At 41.0% G+C, this 21,388-nt stretch overlaps 1 protein-coding gene across 1 annotated transcript in view; it reads left to right on the top strand.

The window, feature by feature from the left end:
* The window catches only part of JARID2 (jumonji, AT rich interactive domain 2), a 26,716-nt gene extending 5,607 nt beyond the window's left edge, over positions 1-21,109 (top strand). Inside the window, exons 2-11 of the mRNA XM_010284978.1 lie at positions 113-205; positions 632-750; positions 913-983; positions 1,822-1,936; positions 6,264-6,369; positions 7,229-7,411; positions 14,002-14,132; positions 16,197-16,380; positions 17,941-18,048; positions 20,107-21,109. Of these exons, the coding sequence (XP_010283280.1) occupies positions 113-205; positions 632-750; positions 913-983; positions 1,822-1,936; positions 6,264-6,369; positions 7,229-7,411; positions 14,002-14,132; positions 16,197-16,380; positions 17,941-18,048; positions 20,107-20,283 (1,287 nt within the window). The 3' untranslated portion in view covers positions 20,284-21,109. The remainder of the gene's footprint in view (positions 1-112; positions 206-631; positions 751-912; positions 984-1,821; positions 1,937-6,263; positions 6,370-7,228; positions 7,412-14,001; positions 14,133-16,196; positions 16,381-17,940; positions 18,049-20,106) is intronic.
* The last annotated feature ends 279 nt before the right edge of the window (positions 21,110-21,388 follow it).

Here is a 21,388-nt window from a genome sequence, read left to right as displayed (position 1 = left end):
CTTTCCCTCTGTGGCGATCTGGGATTGAGCATGTAAGGAAAAGAGTGAGGCCAGATGGAATGGAGGCATGTTTTTTAATTCTCACTTTTAATTTTATTTTCTTTTTCCACAGGGCAGGTCTGTTTCTTTAACAACCTTCTACCGAACAGCAAGAAACATCATGAACATGTGCTTCATGAAGGAGCCTACAGTAGCTGAAGTAGAGGTGAGGCCAACACAGGGTGTGGTAAAAGTTTTTCATTCAGGGTGTTGAGCATGGGGACTCAGTATAGTTGATATTCAGGCATTACTATCAGCAGTTTAAGGCTGTCAAGTGTGGGAGAAAAATAAATGGTACTGATTCTTCCTTTTTAATTTTTTTTTTACATTTTTAATGATGGTGTTGAGGAACTGAGGGAGAGAAAGAAGTCTTAATCTGTTATGTGCTGAAGCACAGGAGCGCGGAGGATCTAAATTCTTTCTTCCCAATTCGTTGTTACTTTTAAGTATTAATGTTCTTATTTTTAAGCAGTGTTTTATGTTGAATTATATTGAGGTCATGAAAGCCCTGTAAGTTTCTGGGGTTTATATTTTAATGAGTGATACCTTTTTCAGTGAATTGAAAATGTATTACTGCTTTCTTTTACCACAGCAAGAATATTGGCGGATAGTAGAACAGAAAGATTGCCACGTAGCAGTGCATTGTGGAAAAGTAGATACCAACACCCATGGGAGTGGCTTTCCCGTGGGAAAATCTGAACCATTTTCAAGGTAAAATCACCAAATCCACCCGCTTTGTCGACTCATGCCAGCTGCCCCATTGTGCTGAGTGGAGGTGGGGGCGCGAGGCTGCCAGGGCAGCTTGGCACTGGGGATGTTGGCACCGGGAGCCTGCACTGACATGTGTCTGCCTCTTTGTCGCCCCTCAAACAGGCATGGGTGGAACCTCACAGTCCTTCCCAATAATACAGGATCCATCCTGCGACATCTTGGTGCTGTGCCTGGTAAGCAAGTCTGTCTTCTATGTTTCCAGCAGGCGTAAGTGTCCTCTAAATGTGGTGGTATAATCATCAGAGTCTTCTCCCTCTTTCTGGCCCCTCTGTTTGCTGGCTGACAGGGTAGACACGCAGTTATATGTAGCAGGTGGTATTTCAAGGAGTGAAGGCAGGTGTGCAGATTAAGAATTAATGAATAGTTGAGACCATATACCTAGGAGGAACCAGTTGTGCTTGCAGGATCCTTTTCTGTTGTTGCCAGTACATCAGTGTTCTTGCTTTGTGTCAGTGGTGAAGGACAGTGCCGTGCAACTTCCTTACCTGCAAACCTAGGCTGTAGCACTGGGCAAAGCAGCACACAAGTTTTCTAAGTGAATTGTCATGTGTAATCCAGCTGCATGTATGCCATTGTAATTTACTGGTAGAAATGTTAGCTGAAAGCAAAATTCAGTCACCTGTGCAGGTGCTGAGCCTGAACAAATCAGTTGGGAAACAAGATACATGTTTACAAGTATGTGTGCATTTGACAACATGAAGCAACCTCCTCTGATCAATGGCACTGAGCTGTAATTACGAGGTTTTTTAAATTCTCTAAAAAAAAAAAAATTTTTTTTACAGCTATTAGAAAGCAAATATGTTCGAGGGCACTGTAATTGGCTGGTAGATATTTTGTTAGTGGGAAATGCAGAATTTATTAAATTCTTTGTGAATTATTCACTCTGGTAGGAAGACTTAAAGCTTAAGGGTCAGCTTGCAGGTAGAACAAGATTTTCAACTGAAATGCCCTCTCAAACTGTCTTTTAATTAGAAAGTTACTGAACGCTCGTTTTCAATCTCTTTGTTTTAGGAGTGACAATTCCTTGGCTTAATATTGGCATGGTCTTTTCTACCTCATGCTGGTCTCGAGACCAAAATCACCTTCCATACATTGACTACTTACACACTGGTGCTGATTGCATTTGGTAGGTATTCCTGTATTTTGTTTTCTTTGTGTTCACTGCAGTGGCTGTCTGTAGGCTGGTGTTCACAGCAGCTTGTGTAGTACCTTTTGCATGAATGACTCTAACCTAGAAGGTCCAGTGTGTGTGATTATATTACATTTTTCCATAACATCTGTAAAGTGATGAAACACCCTTTCCTGGAAGAAAAGTTTCACTTTATCTTCCATGTTCTATTCTGAGATATTTAGCAATAAACTGTTTCTGCTTGACATAGGGTTTAATCTATGGAAAGTTTTCATGACATGGAAGCCAAATGACAGCTAGTCAAGGTAGTCTTCCCTTAGGCTGACACTTGCCAAGCTAGCTCCATATTGTCACTTGTAAAATGATTGAATCCATGCTATGACTAAATAGGCCCTGCTTTCTTATTTTAGGCAAAATATCTTGAGCTCCTTATCTACCAGGTCCCTAGTGTTTTCTGTCATATGAATTTTTTTCATTATCACGTAATAATCCTTTTTTAATATGATTACACATGTCATTCTAGTGTTTCAATGTGGACATAACCAGTTAGCTGCTAGCTACACTTCATATTTCGTAGACACTTCATGCAAATAGACTTAACAATTAGCTTATCAGTGTTTTGAACATGGTGAATCCTTCCTGAATTCAGTGCATACGTACTACTACAGATGATGATGAGTTAGATTGCAATGCAAGTGCAACAGGTGATGGAGGGATTAGAGGAAGCAGGTTGCTACTGGCATGTCACTTGCCTTTCTGACACATCCCTGTGATATTGGTGTTACTACCCAGGAGGATCATTGGTGAGAACAATGAATGATAAGCAATGTAACTATTTCTTGGTCAGAGAAAATGCAATAAACGGAGAAGAAAAGTTATTTAGATGGTGCCACCCTGCAAAAGTGAGAAGCTGGTTCCTTTTCAGCAGTTTTAGCAGTTCTCTGGAACTCTGACCTACGGGAGCCTTTGGCTCTTTGTTTCATGTTACAGCAGAAGACCTGCAGGGCCTCCATTGCATCCAGAAGTCCCCATGGTGGCAGTGTCAAGGGCTCTTCATTCACGTGCAGAGTGTGTACTTTGGCCATTACCTTTAACTCCCACGCTGCTCAGCTGCTTCTGATGTCAGGGGTGCTGATCCAGCTGTCACTGAAAAGGCACATGGCCCAGAAAAAAAGATTTGAAATCTTGGAGGAAACCGTTAAAGCAGGAGGTCCTCTCTTAATATTTTAAGTTGGAGAAATGTTCTGTATGTAATCATACCAAAAGGGGTAAAGGTAAACACTGGATTATGCTGCAGTCCTGGAAGTTTGTCACCTTATGTAATGGGCATTTCATTGCTCCTTTCCCTCTTCTGTGAATCAGAAATCTGTAATCTTTTATGATAATATATTATCAGGACAAATTGCTGAGCAAGCTGTGTTGTCCTCAACATTAGGTGAGTCTGTTACTCTCTGTGACATTCATCTAGTGTTAAATGACAGTAAATTCCAAACAGAAGGTGTTCAATAGTCCCCTGATTAAGTTCTGAGGCCAGTCTTCATACTGTGCATGTCAAAACATGCCTCTGGGGATTGAAAAGGTTTGAATGCAGCCACAGTCTTAAGAGAGGATACTACTTCTTTTTTTTCCAAGCCAAGAAGAATAAAACCAGAAGCCATTTGCTTTTTCTTGATGGACTTACTTATACACGTGAGTACATAGCTTCAGGTGTACTTATAATTGCCTTGATGAAACATGGATAGTAAGCAGAAATAACTCATAAGAAGAAAGAAGCAAAACTTGTCTGTAAAAGCTGTTCTTTGGCAAGACTGCCAGGCTGAAGTGTCAGTCTAGTATTCATTATTAACTCATTACAACTTTTAATATTGCAGTGAAGTACCTAGCTTTATTGAGTAAAAGATGAATTTAATAACTCTAGATCTGGCATAATAATCTGGAGTAGCCCTGACAGCACTGCTTTCAGTGGCTGCTTCAGTGATAACAAAGCAGGCCACTGGGCACCAAAGCTCTCCGTCTGGCAAAGTCTGTCCAGCATCCAGAAAGTTCTTCTTCCAAGGACAGATCCCTGTGGTGCTTAAATCAGTGGTGCTTCATTTACTTGCAGATTTCTCAGGTCACTGTCTAATCTCTCAGGTTTTACCTCCTGAAGAGTAAACAGGGGAGAACTCAATTTTCATGCAGTGTCGGTGGCCTAACCTTTTTATTCTGGAGCGTTCCTCAGTGCCCATTAAAAGAGAGAAGAAAATCTTGTTCTGCCCAAGGCACTCAGAAGTCTTCGCTCACTGCTCACTTCCCATTTTTATAGGTACATGAAGAATTGCGAGTGAGTGAAATTGCAGCATATGCCACAGTTGAAAAGGATCTCCATTCCCCTCAGTCCTGCCAGTAGTTGGGTAGTCCCATGCACTTTTGTGCTGCCCCTCCTCTTCACACATCCTTCCCGTGCTTTTTCCTGGGACCGTCTTGTGAAGGACTGCACACTTGAATCTTTCAGCTATAGTTCCAGCTATATTGTATGATTCTAAAAGAAAAGAGCGGGCTCTGCCATGTTCTGGATTTGAATTTAAAATATTTCCGTCATAATTTAAAATCTGTTATTACAGTGTAACTAAAGTAATAGTCTACACACATGCAGCTGTCTCTGTTAGCAGTGCAGGTACAGCGAAGTGTTTGATACATAGTATGCATTTAAAATTGCTGTTGGGACTTGATCCTTATCAAGATCAGGTTCTTCCACCTCTCTATAACCCTAGGATTTCTTAGCAAGGTCCTAACCATTGTCAATATATATGTAAGGAGTCAGTCTATGTACACCTGGGCAACCAGATCATTAGAGCCCTTATTGTGGCTACGATTAGCTGTATGAGTACATACTGTCATCTCTTGGCTCTCAGCTTGAAGATGAACAAAGACAAATCAAAATCATCGTCAGTATAGTGAACGGTAACAAGAGATTCAAATTGTAGGAAGTAGAGCCTCCTACAGACTAATCAAGCAGGATAACTGTGTATGATGCATACAGAGTTAATGTTAGTGCATATTATAAGCAAATACCCTGACAAGGTCTGTAAGGCCAGCAGAACACTTTGTGAAATTGATGGAGAGACGAGATGAATGACAAGAAAACTGTAGCATTTCCCCAAAATCTTTCCAGATTCATTCTGTTCTCTTGTTGCCAAGTTTGGAAAAACAGCTGTGTGTGTGTGTATATGTGTCTGGTCTGGGGGCAGCTGGGCTCCAGGTTAAGGTCTCATTGCTTAAAGCGAACGGAGGTAAGTCACGATAAATCTGGGGATGCTTTTTATTTGCCTGAGCATAACAAATCCAAATAAAGTAATGTCACAGATAAAGCCTGGCATGGCAGCAGCTCAAGGCAGGTTTGGGAATCCCGGGATTTGCACTCTGTTTCCCACCAAGCTGTGCTGCAGTTCACAGTTGTCAGGTACCAACTACCAGATCTTGGGAACAGGTATCTCCTGGGTGGACATAAACTATTACCCTTCTGGCAGGGTGCAAGCAAGGATAGCGGCGAATTGTCACCGTATCGCGTCCTTGGATCCAGCACAATAGCAGTTTTCTGGATGTGTTGAAGCTAAGACCTGAAACTCCTACATTATTTCTTGTCACTTCTGCATAGGGAAGTCACATGCAGGCAGTGAGCACAGAGAGGACAGCTGCTTCTTTGGCTTCTAAAGGAGAGGAGGATGTGCAACTTGGGGTGTATCCCAGCAGTTTTAAATCTCTCTCTGCTTTGGCTGCTCTTAGGTCTTTCTTTTGTTGCAAGGGAGAGGAAGGATGTGGGATTTGTTTAGTAAGCAAGGCAAGAAGATCACTTTGTGTACTAAGAGAAAGATGATTTGTGGTTTCTTGATTGTTATGAACAGAAAACATTACTAAATAAAAAGATCCTTTGGCTGATGCACAGGTAATAAATATAAGCATTTATGATAAAGATAACAGTACATATATTGGTGCTCATGAGATGCAAATTTCTGCCCATAATTAGATGTTGCAGTGCCATTAAAATGCACGTCATGCTATTGCTGATTTTTCTTCTATGATTCTACAGAGCACTGAGTATTCACATTTCTGCTTTGAGGATTTTGTGTCCTTTGGCATCTAGTGAACACCATCAGACCGAGTCTAAATAAATAGCTTTCCATGAATCCTCAGTGTTTTTCCAAAAAGAACTGTGTGGGAAAGCCTGTGTTTAATTTCTTTCTTTTAATCAATGTCCTGGTCTGAATTGCCTGTTACTGTGTAGCTGTGGACCATTATTTACTCCACAGTAAATCTTTCTCTTTTCCTCTGACAAAAACAACAGGTATTGCATTCCTGCTGCGGAGGAGAACAAACTTGATGATGTGGTACATACCCTGCTGCAAGCCAATGGCACTCCAGGGCTGGAAATGCTTGAAAGTAATGTAATGGTAGGTTAAAACTGGGAGAGGTATTCCCATTTGAGAACCCAAGGCTAATCAGAGGGCTGGTTGTTTGGGGATTTATTTTGGTTTTTTCTTACATTACAATGATGCAGAGGATGTTGTTAAAATCTGGCTACTTTCTGCTTGCAGCATTTACCTACATGGCATTTTTTTAACAAGGCTCACATGTTAAAATAAAAATAAATGTGACAGTGCAATAAATGTCCATTTTTAATACTGTCCATAATGTATTTATCCTCACAAAGGGAGTGTTTTGTAATCAATTCATCTACCATGATTGACATTTTATGATGCCAGCATGGATATGAGAAACCTAATACTCAAAAGGTTTTCAAAGTATTTTGGGCTCCCTTGTTTTTTTTGCAGATAACAATTTCCGTTTAGTGCATTTAGGTATAAATTTGTGAGCCCACAACAAAAACAACTCCCTGAGCTGTCCATGTTAACATCTTTAACAGAAGTGTCGTAGCAAGGTGCATCCAATGCCAAGTCTGCCTGAGAAGATCCAGATGGAAAACCAAATGGCCTGTGTTACTTTCTGGAGTAGCAGATAGTATTGTTTTGAGGCTTTGTGTTTGCAATTGTTTGGCAAGTGAAAGTTTAAACTGTTGGTTTCAAAAGAGCTGCTTCTGTAATTCTCACTCCAAACACTCAGCTTCAGCATGTACAGAAGGGAAGAGAGAAAGTGAACAGAGCTGAGCTGTTAGCAGAGCACAGCTCTTCTCCACTAGTAGCATGTGGAAGGGGGTCGCACTGTAAAAGAAAGTTCTGATTTGTGGTTTTGTTTGTGTTTTTTGTTTGTTTGTTTTTGTTTTGTTTTTGTTTTGCTTTTCTGTCTTTCTAGATCTCCCCGGAAATCTTGTGTAAGGAGGGGATCAGGGTGCACCGTACTGTACAGCAGAGCGGGCAGTTTGTTGTCTGTTTTCCTGGATCCTTTGTGTCTAAAGTGTGTTGTGGCTATAGTGTTTCTGAAACAGTGCACTTTGCTACCACCCAGTGGACAAGCATGGGTTTTAAAACAGCCAAGGTAAGTTGAAAAAAGGAGTTAAAATGGATTCACAGCCCTGCCATCTAAAACAACAGCAAACCAGCCATTCCAGGATTGATAGTATCAATCTGTATTGATTGATAGTACAATCTACGTCTAGTACTAGTGACTAGTACTACTACGTCTGGCAGTTTGTTGTCTGTTTTCCTGGATCCTTTGTGTCTAAAGTGTGTTGTGGCTATAGTGTTTCTGAAACAGTGCACTTTGCTACCACCCAGTGGACAAGCATGGGTTTTAAAACAGCCAAGGTAAGTTGAAAAAAGGAGTTAAAATGGATTCACAGCCCTGCCATCTAAAACAACAGCAAACCAGCCATTCCAGGATTGATAGTATTGTCAGACTAGTACAACTACGTCTATTTTTGTGGACTATTAAATAAAAAAAGGAAAAAGTTCTGCAAGGCACAAGATGATCCAGTGTTTTCAGAAAAGCAACAGAGGTAATAACTGATAGCTAAGAACTTCTGTATATTTGAAAAATTCAGAACATTGTTATGCCTGCAGACGAGTTTGCGAGGAAGCATTTCAGAAATCCCTTCAGAGCTAATGATAATATATTGTATTATGCTTACTAATTTTTTTTAGTGATGTTTTCTAGAATCATTAGAATCTCAGGTGCAAATATCTGAATAACTGTGCTTGTTAGCTCCTATGATAGGCAGATTAATACAGCTGTATTGCTTGTCTTTCTCTGCCCCTTCATTCAGGAAAAGCTGTTGATCAGGGCAATTTCAGTTTTAAGAGACTTGAAAATCCTTAGGGTCACTGACCAGCCCATCCAATACTAAGCTGTAAATAAAACAAACTTCCTGTTCCCTTTTCACACAGCTGAGGCAGGTTGTCTGCAGAAACAAACAGATGAATTGCCCAATTGTCATGATTTTGGCTACATTTCTCTGTTCTCGGATAAAGAATATATGTCACTAATTGTGTTCCCAACCTCCTCAGATACGCTATGGGTTACAGATGCTATTTTGGTAGTCTTCTATAGCTAAGCCACTAGAAAATTATCATTTACAGCTTCAGACCAAGTGGTTAGGAAGTAATTAAATGTAATATGTCCACAGTTAGGTTTTGGTTCTTTAGGGTTAATGAAATTCTTCCAGTCTGGTTATACTAACTGTATATTAACTTAGTTTGAAATAAAAGGTTATTTTATTACAGATTTATTTGGGGGGACAGTGGGAATTGTATATGTGTATAGATAAAGAATGAGAATCCTGAGCTAATCTTTTCTGTCTGAAGATACACAATTATATTAACTCCATATGCTGTATTTATTGCTCTACTGAACACTTGTTTGATATTGTGAAAATGCCACTCCTGTAAGAGAGAGAAATCACTATGCAGAAATTAAAAAGCTCTTCTTGGTGCCTCAGATTCTGAAGAACAGTTTCTTTTGATTAATTTGTAAGGGCTTTGCACTGACTAAATATAAGCTGACTGAAAAATCCAGCAGATTCCAATCTGTGATAACCTACCTTGGAAACTGAAGTCACAGCTCTCGCAAACTTTACAAGAACCACAGATATGTGTTTGTATCAAAATACTCTGGAAACACCTACTGCATTGTTCTTTTCCTTCTTTTTTTTTTTAACTTCCCCCTCTTCTTTCCTCAAATATCCTATGTTCTTAACTCCCTTAAATTTCGGAAATTCTTCCTTTGTTCTTTCATTTTGACAAGGCACTTTGCCATTTTCAAAGGCTGGCCAGGATTGTGCTTTTCAGAGGCTGTGAGAAGTTCTGTGTAACGAGCAAGATTCCCCTTTTGGACTGTTAATGAACTTTCTGACAAACAACTGTACCTTCCTGTCTGTCCGTTCTCGACAGCAATATTGACAGTTTTCAGCTGTTTGGTACATTATCTTTGTTTTCATTCTGTGATACTGTGACCTGATTTTTTTATAGCGACTCTCTTTATATTACTAAACAATGTTGTTCCATTTCATGTATTGAATGACTGCTCAGTCTTCTTTAATATATGGAAAAATGAAATTCTGCATCTGAAATTGCATTGATTCCAGTTCATAAGGAGTTTGGATAATTGTTGGAATAAAGGGAGTTTGTATAAAGCCTGTGTAAAAGAACTGATGGGTTTCACCTAAACCATGTGAAGAACAAGATTGCTGGCTTTTAAAAAACACCCTAAGAGCTCTTGAAATTTTAAACTAAGTATGAGGAGAAGGTTTACAGGTGTGGAAGAGTTTGCTTTTGGAACAGCAAAGGAGTAACTCCATATCCTTGAATAAGATACTGGGCAAAGGCAGTAAAACTTGTTTAGGAAACAGGAAAACAGAAAATTGGACTAAATGAATGCACGCTGGCCTAGAGGTTTGGAAATAAGGAGGAATGTCTGGTTTTAAAGGCGGGCTTTCGTGGTATAGGACCTACCAGAAACCTGGTGGAAAGAAGAGTTTGGTTACACTTGGTACTGTAATATAAAAAGGAGGACATAGGAAAGATGGAGTTAGTCCTGCTCCTGTTGGAGCAGCACTGCTGCACACAGAAGTCTCTCACAGTCAAATAAGCCAGGTTTAACTCTGTCACCAGTGGCAGAATCTCTGTGTGCTCCTCTTCCTGTCCTAAATAGGAAAAGCATGGTGTTGGCATGTTGGACTGTGCTCCCGACTGTCCAACCAAGATGCTGTCAGGGGCTTTATATGTATTTTCCCCAAGTTTTAGTTTGGATGAGGAATGTGCTTTTAAAACCTCACATGAATACCACTCCTTGGTAAAAGACACAGAGCTGTATTAGCCTGAGCAGATTGGGTTGCTTTCAGATGAAGCCAAATGGGAAGAGGCACTCCAGAAGCTCACCTGATGTCCTCCAAACACCGGTGGTGGTGTGGCCACGGGACCAGGCAAGACTGCTCTGAAGTAAAGCCATCGACTTTAGACGCACATGTCCGGTGGGTGTTTGGGTCCTCAGGATCAACACATCCACTCCTCCTGCTTTGCTGTACTGGATGATGTGTAGACACAGCCTGCATCATACTAAAGGAGATGAGAAAACCTCTGAGGACAGAACATGCGATGATAATGGGAAATGCTGGTCTCTTCCCCCCTGCTAGGATAGTGGTTGTGTTGGGGTGTGATGCCAGACCCGAAATGGCTTCAGGGAGCAGCTAGTCAGGAAATACACGTGAGGAGAAACTGTCACCTCACTATCTCAGCAATGGCAGAGCCCAGTTCAAAACATCACCATCAAATAGCTGCGCTGTGATGGTGAGCAGAGATGAAGAACCTTGAAAGAGCAATAAAATACAAAATATCCACTACTGTGGTGTTTCATTTCAAAAGACAGCCCTGCATAAAACCAAGGAAGCTTGTTAAATTGAGAATGCAGAAAGAAGGGTTAAGTGTTTGCGTGCAGCATAGAAATTGTTTAAAGATGCTGTGTTAGAGGCTCACAACACATGCACATTGCCTAGCAAAAAAAAAATTTTCAAAAGGCAAACCCCCACTAAACTTGGCATGACTAAACACCAGGAGAAAGGAGTCTGTTTGAAATGAGACCAAAAAATCCCTTTTGTGTCCAGAAGATGAAAATGCAAATAAAACAACCACTCTAGCAAGAAGCATGTAAATACGCACAAATGCAGACCAAAAAGAGATTTCAAAGAACAACTTGCCTAAAGGCCAAAAGAAAAAAATAAGTTTAGAAAAGAATGAGACCAGGGCAATCAACACGGCTTTTGCAGCGAGGTCATGGCCCCCAGGCCTTGAAACTTTTGGCAGGATGTATGAACAAAAGAGATCCAGTTGACAGAGTCTGTGAGCATTTCTGGAAGACTTCTGGCAACGTTCCTCAGAAAAGGCTCCTAAAGAAATTAACCTGCCACGGGTTGAGGGGGAAAGTTCATGCACCAAGAAAATAACTGATTTAAAGAGAAGCAGAGGATGGAAACAAATGGTCAGTTTTTATCATGGAGGAAGGTCTCTTACTATGTTCCTCAGGAATTTGTAAAGACCAGTACAGTTCAATGTGTCCATAAATAACCTAGAAAGGGAAGTGAATAGCAAAACTAATCCTTTATGCTGGGGATAGTTAATGAGAGCAAAAATTAAAGCTATGAGGGTTACAGAGAGATATTATGATACCGAGTGATGTGTTCAGTGTTGATAAATTTTAAATTACTCGGGAGTAGAAAAAAAATCCAAATTTTACAAACACAGTGATGGGCTCTAAATGAGCTCTTGCTAACTGAGAAAAAGACGTCTTTGGCTTCCTATGAAGCTGCCATGAAAGTGCTCCGGCGAGGTTTAAAAAAAAAAAATCTGAATGTTAGGAATTGCAGGGAGAGACTAGAGAACAAAGCAGAAACATTGCTATGGCACTGTGTAGGCTCTTGCTATGGCTGTGTCTTGAATACCGAATCCCTAATTGCAAAAGGAATATAGGGAAACTCAAAAAAGCACAGCAGAGATTGATGATTAAAGGTATGAGTTAGCCTCCTAGTATTAAATGTAAGACTACTCAGCCTGGAAAACAAGTGACCGAGAGAGATATACGATAGTAAGACCAGATCACAGGCGGCAGGATGATGATAATTATGATATGAACGTTCGCTGACTTTCATAACGTTGAAAAACATGTCATTAAAAGAAATGATTAGGCAGTAGGTCAAAAGCAAACAAAAGTCTGTTTTAAAATTCTTATTTGTGTAGTTCAGTACTGTGTGGAGGAAAAAAACGTACATGGATTCAGCAATTCAGATAAAGGCACAGATCCAGTGAGTTGTGCTAAACGCAGGACAGACCCCTCTTGTGCTCAGGAGGTCCCTGAGCTGCCAGCCAGCAGGAGTGTACCTTGCTTTTTTCTCCAGCCACCTGCTGTGGCCTTTTATCCTGGCTGCGTGTGGTGCCTGTGCGGGCTTTTGCTCTGGCTTGGAGTGGCTGTTCTTATGCAGCCTTGGACGATACGCAAAGCAAATCTAACATGCAAAAAACTTCTCATACCAATCCTAAAAGTGCAGTTGTTCTGACCCCAGGCCGGCTTTAGCAGGACCTTCTGAAGAATGCTTTTCTTACCTGTGGCCCTCTTTTGAACGCTTTTTGGTCAGCAAAGGTTGCTAGTCCATTTTATGATATTGATACATATGTGTGTGTGTGTATATATATGTTACCACTTCAATGCATGCAGCAGTGCTATTAAAATTGATGATTTTTATGATATATTGATTCTGATAAAAGTAATACCAAAAGCATGCAATTAGGGTTACAAAACAGGGTGAGAAAAAATTAAGGTTAAAGATGAATCTTCAGCTTTGTTTGTGCCGAGTAGGTGTTTGGTGGGCTTAACTCGTAACCAAAATGGCACCTTCACATTGCACTCCAGTCTTAGCATCGTTTGAAAACTCTCTGACTCAATATAAAACAAAACATACCTTTTCAGACACTAGGAAAACTCTAGACTTTTCCCGCCTGCACAATAAATCAAGGAATTTGCCTACATAAGAATTATCGAAAGGTTTTAAGCTAACAAACTCAGTCGGTTCATATTGACAGGAATGAAGGACGTAGCTTTGAAAGCCTACACAGAGGGGAACCAGTAACAGGCAGAACTGAGCAGAACTGAAACCCCCTCTTTTGCCTGTTGTCTCTTTTCCCTGACTGTTTTGCTAGTTGTTGTCTTTTTGATGTTTTAAAAGATGCAAAATAATGGCAGTCCTGGGCTTCAGCAGGTCAGAATACTAGATCTTACTGGATGTCTGAGAGTGCCAATAGTGTATTACTGAGCTTAAGTGATTGGGTTACTCCTCTTGGTCTCCACAGGGAAAATGAACTTTTAGGAAGATAATTTTGAGGTGTTCGTTGGTTCCTTCAGTGGACTGCACACTAATCTATGCCTGGGCATCCTTCTCCTTATTTTTCTCATTTCTTGACATCCCTCCTGTCCTGGTCTTTTCCACTGATGAAGTTTAATTTTCTTTTTTGAAAAAGCAGTATACCTGAAATGTGGTGACACTAGAGTACTTGCATTTTGCTTTATTTTCTTTGTATATGCAGACCTTGCCTATCTTTTCTCTGCACTAAATCTCACAGTAAAGCATATTAAGATAGCATGTAGATTGATTTCTTAGCATATATACCATCATGCATTGCAGGTACTTCTTTGCTCTCTACTGGTGACCAAAAGAAAACAAAATCTTCGCTGTAACAGGCACTATGGTAGTCTCTGAGAAGGCAATTCACTGTGACTGCCTGGTAGCATGTGTTTGGTTTAGGTTTTCAAGTTTTCTTCTGTGGCATTGGTTCACCTAAAGCACGTGCACAAAATCTTCTTTCATCATCTTCTTTCATAGTCCTTTCATCAGGAAGAAGTGACACAATTCAGCAAAGCATTTGGGCACCTGACTTTCCACTGAAAGGACTGATTTATAATTAGCATTTATTTCAGTGGGAAGTTAGGTGCTCAATGTAAGTTAGGGACATAAATACTTTAATTCAGGCTATGGAAAGCTTTTACTTTTGGTTGTTTTAAAAGGCTACTTTTTGCTACATTGAATTCATTTTTCATAACTTTTTGTTTCCAAATTTGCTCAACTAATTTGGCAATTTCTGTCCCAGGAAATGAAGAGACGACGTATAGCCAAACCATTTTCAATGGAAAAGTTGCTTTATCAGATTGCAACAGCGGAAGCAAAAAAGGAAAATGGACCGACTCTGAGTACGATATCATCACTTCTTGGAGAGCTCAGGTAACGAATTGGGGGCCTGCTGTACCTATTTTGTTTTCATTGACAGACTGCAGAGGTGGATGACGTAAGTAACCATTTCAGATGCATGTCTTGCACCTACTTAACCAAGCAAACGCCCAGCAAACATACTTGAAGACAGCCATATGTGGAAGAAGCAGTTTCCTTGGCTGTATCTGATGTGAGAGTGCCTGTGGTTAGGATGTCTTACTCTAAGAATTCCCTACTTTGGGCACCATCAAAAAGTTCAAATTACAGTTTGCCTTGGGTTTTTATTTTGTTGATTCTTGGTGCCAAGAGTCAAGATTTCCTGATGTGTTATGTGAACTACATGGTGCCAAGCGGTTAAATACCTTTCTTTAGTTTTTCAACTTCTTGGCATCAGTAGCCACTGTCAGTCCATGCCTGTAATGGGTTTTGCACCAGGAACCCTTGTCTTCAGCATCAAGATTATTATACTACAGTTGTAGAAGGTACTTTGTATACAGAGAGTTGTCCTGATTAAACCACTGAGTCAGTGAGCAGCTTATGCATGGGTGCTAATGCATCTTGCACTAGAATTTGAATGTTTTAAAGAAAAAAAACCTTAATGCTCCTTTTTCTCTCCAGTATTAAGGAAACATGTTTAGGGTTTCTCTTAAGATAGGTAAAAAAAGAAAATATAATGTTGCCTGGCTTCCTTTGTAATGATCTTCTCTTTTGTTCCCTACCATGTAGTTGCTACCTATCTTTCAAGTTTGTGACAACTGATACTCGAGATGTCAAGAAAGTTTTGATGAATGGAATCTACAAACTGTATTTAACTAACTAGCATGTTCATTTGGAAAATTTCCAGTGACATATTGAAGGGGAAAACAGCCCATGTGTTGTTTTAGTGTTCAGAAAGAAATACAAAGAAAGAGGTGTGCTGACTGCTTTACCTGCAGCTGGTTCCCCTGTGGGAATAATCACTTCCAAGTGCCTTTTTTTTTTTTTCCCTTGAAGAGGAAAAGTCTGCAAGTGCAAAAGGTGAAACAGAAATGTTGGTGCTTGCTGTTAAACCATCACATCGACCTCTATCAGAGTGGTTCTCAAACTTGTTCTTATGCTTAGGTTGGAATTCTCTGGAGGATGTCGGTCCTTCCTGTGGCTGCTTGTGTAAAACAAAATCCCAAACAACAAAACCTGAAAAAAATCCACAATCAAAGCAGAACATTGTACCATATTTTTTTTCCTTTGTTTTGTTTTGCTTGTTTGTTCTGTCTTTTGCTGCCTCCTCTCCTGATCTGCCTTGGTTGCTCAGTTTGCCCATGCCATTTGCTTAGCTTGGCTCTCCACCCATCTTCAGCTGTGTCTGGTGGTGAGCTTTTTTATTCTCCCCTTCCATCTGCTCAGCTCACTCCACACTTGCTGTCTTCCACTCAGCTCCAACCCGACCTGCTCTCTTAATGCTGGCTAGTTCAGCATAGGAAGTATTGTCCACCTTGCAGATGCCATGGGTGAAGGGCGGCTGGAGGGCTTAGTCTCTGCTCTTACTTGACATCTCCTTCTTTTTCCCCGGGTGTACAGCAAGATCTTCGTCTTTTGGCACACTCACTTGCCCTGCTCCCCTTTTCCTGCCTGAAGGACCTCATGGCAGCAGGTCCTTGGTTCATCTCTGCCTCCTGATGAAGGTGGCTATGTTACTCCTGACAGCAACGGCTCCTCCTCCTCAAGGTGGCTTTTGGCAACTTCAGGAATGACAGTCATGCTAGCCACATCTCCCGACTCTCCACATGGCCCCGAGCACCCATCGACCTGCAGGAAGTACTCAGCAGTCCCCAGTTCTCTGTGGAGCAGTTTGAGAACCACTGGCTTGATACAGTGGTCGCTGTTAAAATCCGGAGATAGCTTTTGCAATTAGGCAGCGTTTCTGTGGTGCTGGCTGTCTCTCGCCATGTGTAGGGAATGGTACCAACTCCAACAACACTCAGGGCTTTGCTGCGTGCAGCTAAGGTTTCAGTGATGGTCGTGGTAAAAGGGTGATTATACGTGGCTTTGTGGTGGTATGAGGCGATGCTGGTGTCTAATTGCATCAAACATTCACAGGGACACGGAGCTGAGGCAGCGGCGGCAGCTTTATGAGGCAGGTCTCCATTCTTCAGCGCGCTACGGCAGCCATGACAGCAGCAGCACGGGGATGGATGGAAAGAAAAAGCCTCGAAAGTGGTTGCAGTTAGAAACATCAGAGAGGAGATGTCAGATTTGTCAGCACCTGTGCTATCTTTCCATGGTGAGTGGAATCCTTTCCCTTCACTGGGGTACTGTCCCCCCTGTTCTAATGCTGCTGTAGTGGGCTATAAGCATTTGCAAGGCAGCACGTGACTAGAGTCATCTCTCATGCTCCACGCAAGACGCAGAGATGTTGATTTGGTCTGTGTCAGAACATTTATCACCTTAGGCAGCGTAAGCAGCGGTGACAGAAGACAATCCTTAGTGTTAGCTGGCTTCCCCCGCCCCGTAAGGAAAGGATAAACTAGTTGCTCAGCCACGCTTGGACGCCCACGAGCATGTCTGCGTTGCGCTGGGAGGGGGAACAAAGATACCTGCGGGTTGCCAGCAGTAGTGAAGCATGGCAGAACGGTTCTCGGGGTGAAATAGCAACTCAAATACGGGTCCCGAGCCTCAGGCATGCAGCTACAGCCCGCGCTGCGACAGTTTCCCTGCGAGCCAAATTGCAGGGTAGATGTACCCTATCTATCAAGCTAAGATGCTGTTTGACAGTGTGTCTGTTCAAAAGTAGAAGTCATGGCCCTAAACTTTCTCTCTTTGTAGAAGTAGTTGGCTCCTGGCTTTTGAAGGGGCGCTCAGCACTCTGGTGACACTTTTAGGTGTTTAGCTGTGTGCAGAACACCTAGAAATACAGCAATTTCATTAAAAATACCAAAACCCATCCCACAACTTTATGTACCACCTAATTCCAAGATCACATACTTAAATAAACATCATACGGTGCATGTGAGCCCATATTCAGTCCTCCTTTCTGTCATCTTTTGGGTTTTTTTTGTTAGAAATGTTAACATTTTGTTGGAAATACAATGTAACTGTTGAATGGTGAGACGTAGCTGTTTCCCTCCCTAGGACAGAACATGCTGAGTTTATACATGTCTTAGACCAGAGCAGCTAAGCCATGTTTAAGCAGCACTAGTTCAAAGTAACTTTAAAAAGAGTTTGTTTAAAAAACCAACCAACCAAAACCTCTTAATTCTGGTCCGTTTGCTCTGGAGTAAGTATAATTGAGGGGAAGGATTTTTCCTTGTCACTCTTAACTTTTTGTCCCTTATTACTGTTAACTTGGTTGCCAAATTCCAGGCTGAATGCGTAGGCTTGGCAGGTAGCCAGCTGAGCAAATGTGACCTCTGCTGAACGAGACAGTAGCTGAGGAATCCTGTGGCTAAGCTTCCCATTTTATCCTTATTCAAGACAGCAGTTAAAGTAATGGGAAACAGCTGCTTTCGGGAAAGCTTTAGGCTACATATCAGGTGCCAGTGCAGCTTTATGGGTGTATCAATTATTTGGATTTGGCCTTCATTACTATTGGTGGCTTTTTAAAAGACTGTATATATTTGCCAATGTTAGCACTCAAAAAGGAGATGTACTTTCTTCTTCTTACACACTCTGAATCATTTCACAATGTGTAATGCTTCTTGTTTACGCCTCCTTTCACAAACTTGTAGTAAAACACAGGTTTAATAATTCACACACTAATTCAATACTGCATGTGTAACGTGGCTACAGTTTGGAGCTTACTGTGCTTCTTTCCCCCCCTCCCCACCTCTGCATTTTTACATAGGTTGTACAGGAGAATGAAAATGTTGTCTTCTGCTTGGAGTGTGCCCTGCGGCATGTGGAAAAACAGAAGTCTTGTCGGGGACTGAAAATGATGTACCGTTACGATGAGGTCTGTACCGTATAGCTTTGTGGTGCGGGTGAGCTTTGATACTGAAAACTTGGGAGCAGATGGAGCTTTGCCTTTGTCCTGCTTAGACCTCGGGAGACTGTGCTTTGCTGTTTGGTCTATTTTTTTTGGGTGTGGGAGGAGGGTGCTTTATTATGATCTAAGTAAAAGAAATAGAGGGAAACATGGTTACAAAGGTGAAACCTGCATCATAAACTGCATGAATATGTTACAGAACAGAGAAGCCATTTAATGCTTTGGGATGCTGTAGAACACGAGGCTGTGCTTTGGTTAATTTATGATGGCTTCCGTACTTTAGGATAACTTCTCTCTGTTGGTAACTGAAAGTTCACGCTGACTTACTTCAGCCCAGCCTGAGCCTTCTTTAAGGCAACTGTAGAGTGTTTGTAGATGAGAGGTCCAGTAATGGCTTCAAGCAAATGCAATGATGAATAATGGCAGAACTCAAGCTGGTGGTTTAGGACTGTGCCTGGGTTCTGGGCTAATGCTACGCTTGCAGTACGGCCAAGTACCGCCTCGTCACCTGCCCAGGTAGCTCCGTTTGTGGACAAGCAGTGTGTGTGTGGGGGGATGGGTGAGGAACAGAGTGCGGGGGAGCATTTTACCGTTCACCCGAGCTGTGGGTGGTGAAGCAGTGGGAGGGATTACAAAACCAGTTCTTCCCGATCAGTGCTGGTGCAAGTAGCTTTTTGAGACGTGCTTTTCAGCAGCTTCTGAGGTGTGCACACAGAGGTATGGGGGGAAAAATCAACGGGTCAGAGCAAGTCCAGGGACGATCAGGAAGCCCTTGCGGCTTTGTTCATTCTTAATTGTCGACTCTGTTCTGGTATCAGGTAGTGTAGATAGAATACAAGTGCAACCTAAGAAGCCCAGGCAACAGTGAAACTGCCTTTGTAATGCGATACACACCAAAGAGTTTCAGGAAGCTCTTCAGAAATTTGAATGTATTTTTCTTAGTCTTGAGATTATTCAGTCTCTTACATCCTGTGCTTTTTACAGATATGGTAACTCTGTTGGTTTTCAAAGCCACCCTTTCCAGCAGAATCACATACAATAATTATTTTTGCTAGGGATTTTGCTAGAAAACTACCTTTGATACTGGATGATGATATTTTTTTTTCCCCAAATGTAAAAAACTGTCACAGTTTCTATGTTTCTGAAAGATACTAACTGCCTGCCTAGTTGTTACTACACAAATTTTTTTTGAGGGCTGTGAATGGGGAGGAGAGAGAGAACCTGCATGGCAAATGCCATTTGATAAATCTATCTATTTTTAACTGTTAGGTAGTTTTAATTAGGAGGCTGTTTCAACTTTACACAAAAATAACTTAACATTCTTACTGGGATGGGACAGCCAGTTTGCTGTCCCCAGTCTGCCCCCCAGACCCCAAACTTCATCAAGTCCCAGAACGTAATGGAATGAGGAGTGGCGTTGTAGCCAAGATGTGTGGTTCGGGGACTCCTGTCTCTTGCCCATCATAGTGACATGGACTCAGACCCCTTACTCTGTGTGGCAGCAAGCCAGCTTTCTCTACGCGTGGGCTCAGAGCACCGGGACACCCCAAGATCCTAAAAAGCATTAAATGGAAGTAGCATCCCATAACCAATGACAACAATGTCACAAGGAAAAAGTGGAATCTTTTTCTTGAATTTTAAAGAGAAATTTAGTAAATAGTAAATTATAAGCAATGTTACTGTGGATTTAAATTTATGGCATGCGTAACAGCAGTGGGTTTTAAATTGTAGCTGAAGAGCTCAGATGTTTCTAGTGCTGCTGATTGATTACTGTCTTTAAGTTTGGAGGGGGGAAGCTTCTGCAAGGACAAGTATTTGGACTACTACACAGTACTTGTTACGGAACTTCCAGTTGTGAGGAAGTAGTATAGGAGCCAAGCTTTTGCACAGTTCATGAATATAGAGACTCTTTTCTCCCCCCCCTCAGTTAACTGAAAGCACTTAAAAAGGCAGCACTGTGATCAGAAGTGACTGGAGAAAGAGCTGATGCTAATTTGTGTTCTGTTTTTCCCACTTCCTGAACAGGAACAAATAATCAGTCTAGTCAATCAAATCTGTGGAAAAGTATCTGGTAAAAATGGCAGCATTGAGAACTGTATCAGCAAGCCTACACCAAAAAGAGGACCTCGTAAGAGAGCGACAGTTGACGTGCCATCATCTAGGCTTTCATCCTCCAGTTCATCCAAAAGTGCTTCAAGTTAATCCTGAAGATGCCAACACTCTCATTTTGTCAATTTATATATATTTTTTGTAATTATTATACCATAGTTTGGAGTACTTGCTGTAGAATACAAGCTGTCTTTGCACTAGCTCTAAAGAAGATTTTCTTCTGGTTTTAGAGAACTAATTTTGTTTTAGCATTAAACTGTTGAATTTTTTTTTTTTTTGTACTTAGAATAGATAGATACAGCAGTCTGATTTTTTTAAACTGCCGTATGTTCACTGTTTTAAAACCGGCAAGGGGCTGATAAAATATTAATTTGTATTGTCCCTATGGCTGAAAAAATAAAAAGCCTTTTTGGTAACTGTGAAAAAAGGCTTTTAACCCATTTTTTGAATAGGTTAAAGTTTGATGTGTTTTATAATTTGTTCTCCAGTCATGTGAGCAGATTTTTCTAGAGAGAAAAGGGATAGGAGACAAAAACTTGAAAGAAATTGCTTTACTTTGGCTGTCTTTTATTCTGTCACGGCAAGATGAGTTTTGTAATTTTTTAAATTGGAGAATACACACTTTCTTTGGGAGGTTATGGCAGCTGAAGATGGACTTCGTTTCCTAACTAACTGTAGGCAAAAGGAGGAGATTTGGAGTATGTTCTCTTTTACCAGCACATCACTATGCATCTGTTTTGAGGGGGAAAAAATAAAAAATTAAAAAAAAAAAAAAAAAAAGAGGAAAAAAGACTGCCTGCCTTGAGGAGTTTTGTGAGGGAAAACTGTGCCTGATTTCATTAGGAAATCCATTCTGTTATTTTTTGGTGCTGTTGGCTACTTTATCAAAAACCCTTCAATAGCATCCTTTAAAAAAAAAGAAAAAAAAGAAAAAAGTGAGTGAAGCCATAAGTGCTTCTTTTGTCATAGACGTGCAATCTTTCTAACATTCCATTTCCATTCCACTGCTGTTTTTTCACACCTTTACACAGTCAAGCATTAATTTTTGTTTTGAATTTGTTTCATTATATGATCACATTTAGAGCCACTAGCAGGTCTGCATATTTCTTTTGAATGTGAAAATGCATTTGCTTTCATCTTGTCTATTTTTTCTCTTCATGTTGTAACAAAAAAAAAATCACACCTTTTGTATATATGC

The sequence above is a fragment of the Phaethon lepturus genome, unplaced genomic scaffold (genome assembly GCF_000687285.1).
Source record: "Phaethon lepturus isolate BGI_N335 unplaced genomic scaffold, ASM68728v1 scaffold17664, whole genome shotgun sequence".
NCBI classification, from domain to species: domain Eukaryota; kingdom Metazoa; phylum Chordata; class Aves; order Phaethontiformes; family Phaethontidae; genus Phaethon; species Phaethon lepturus.
This window is presented reverse-complemented; position numbering and strand designations above follow the sequence as displayed.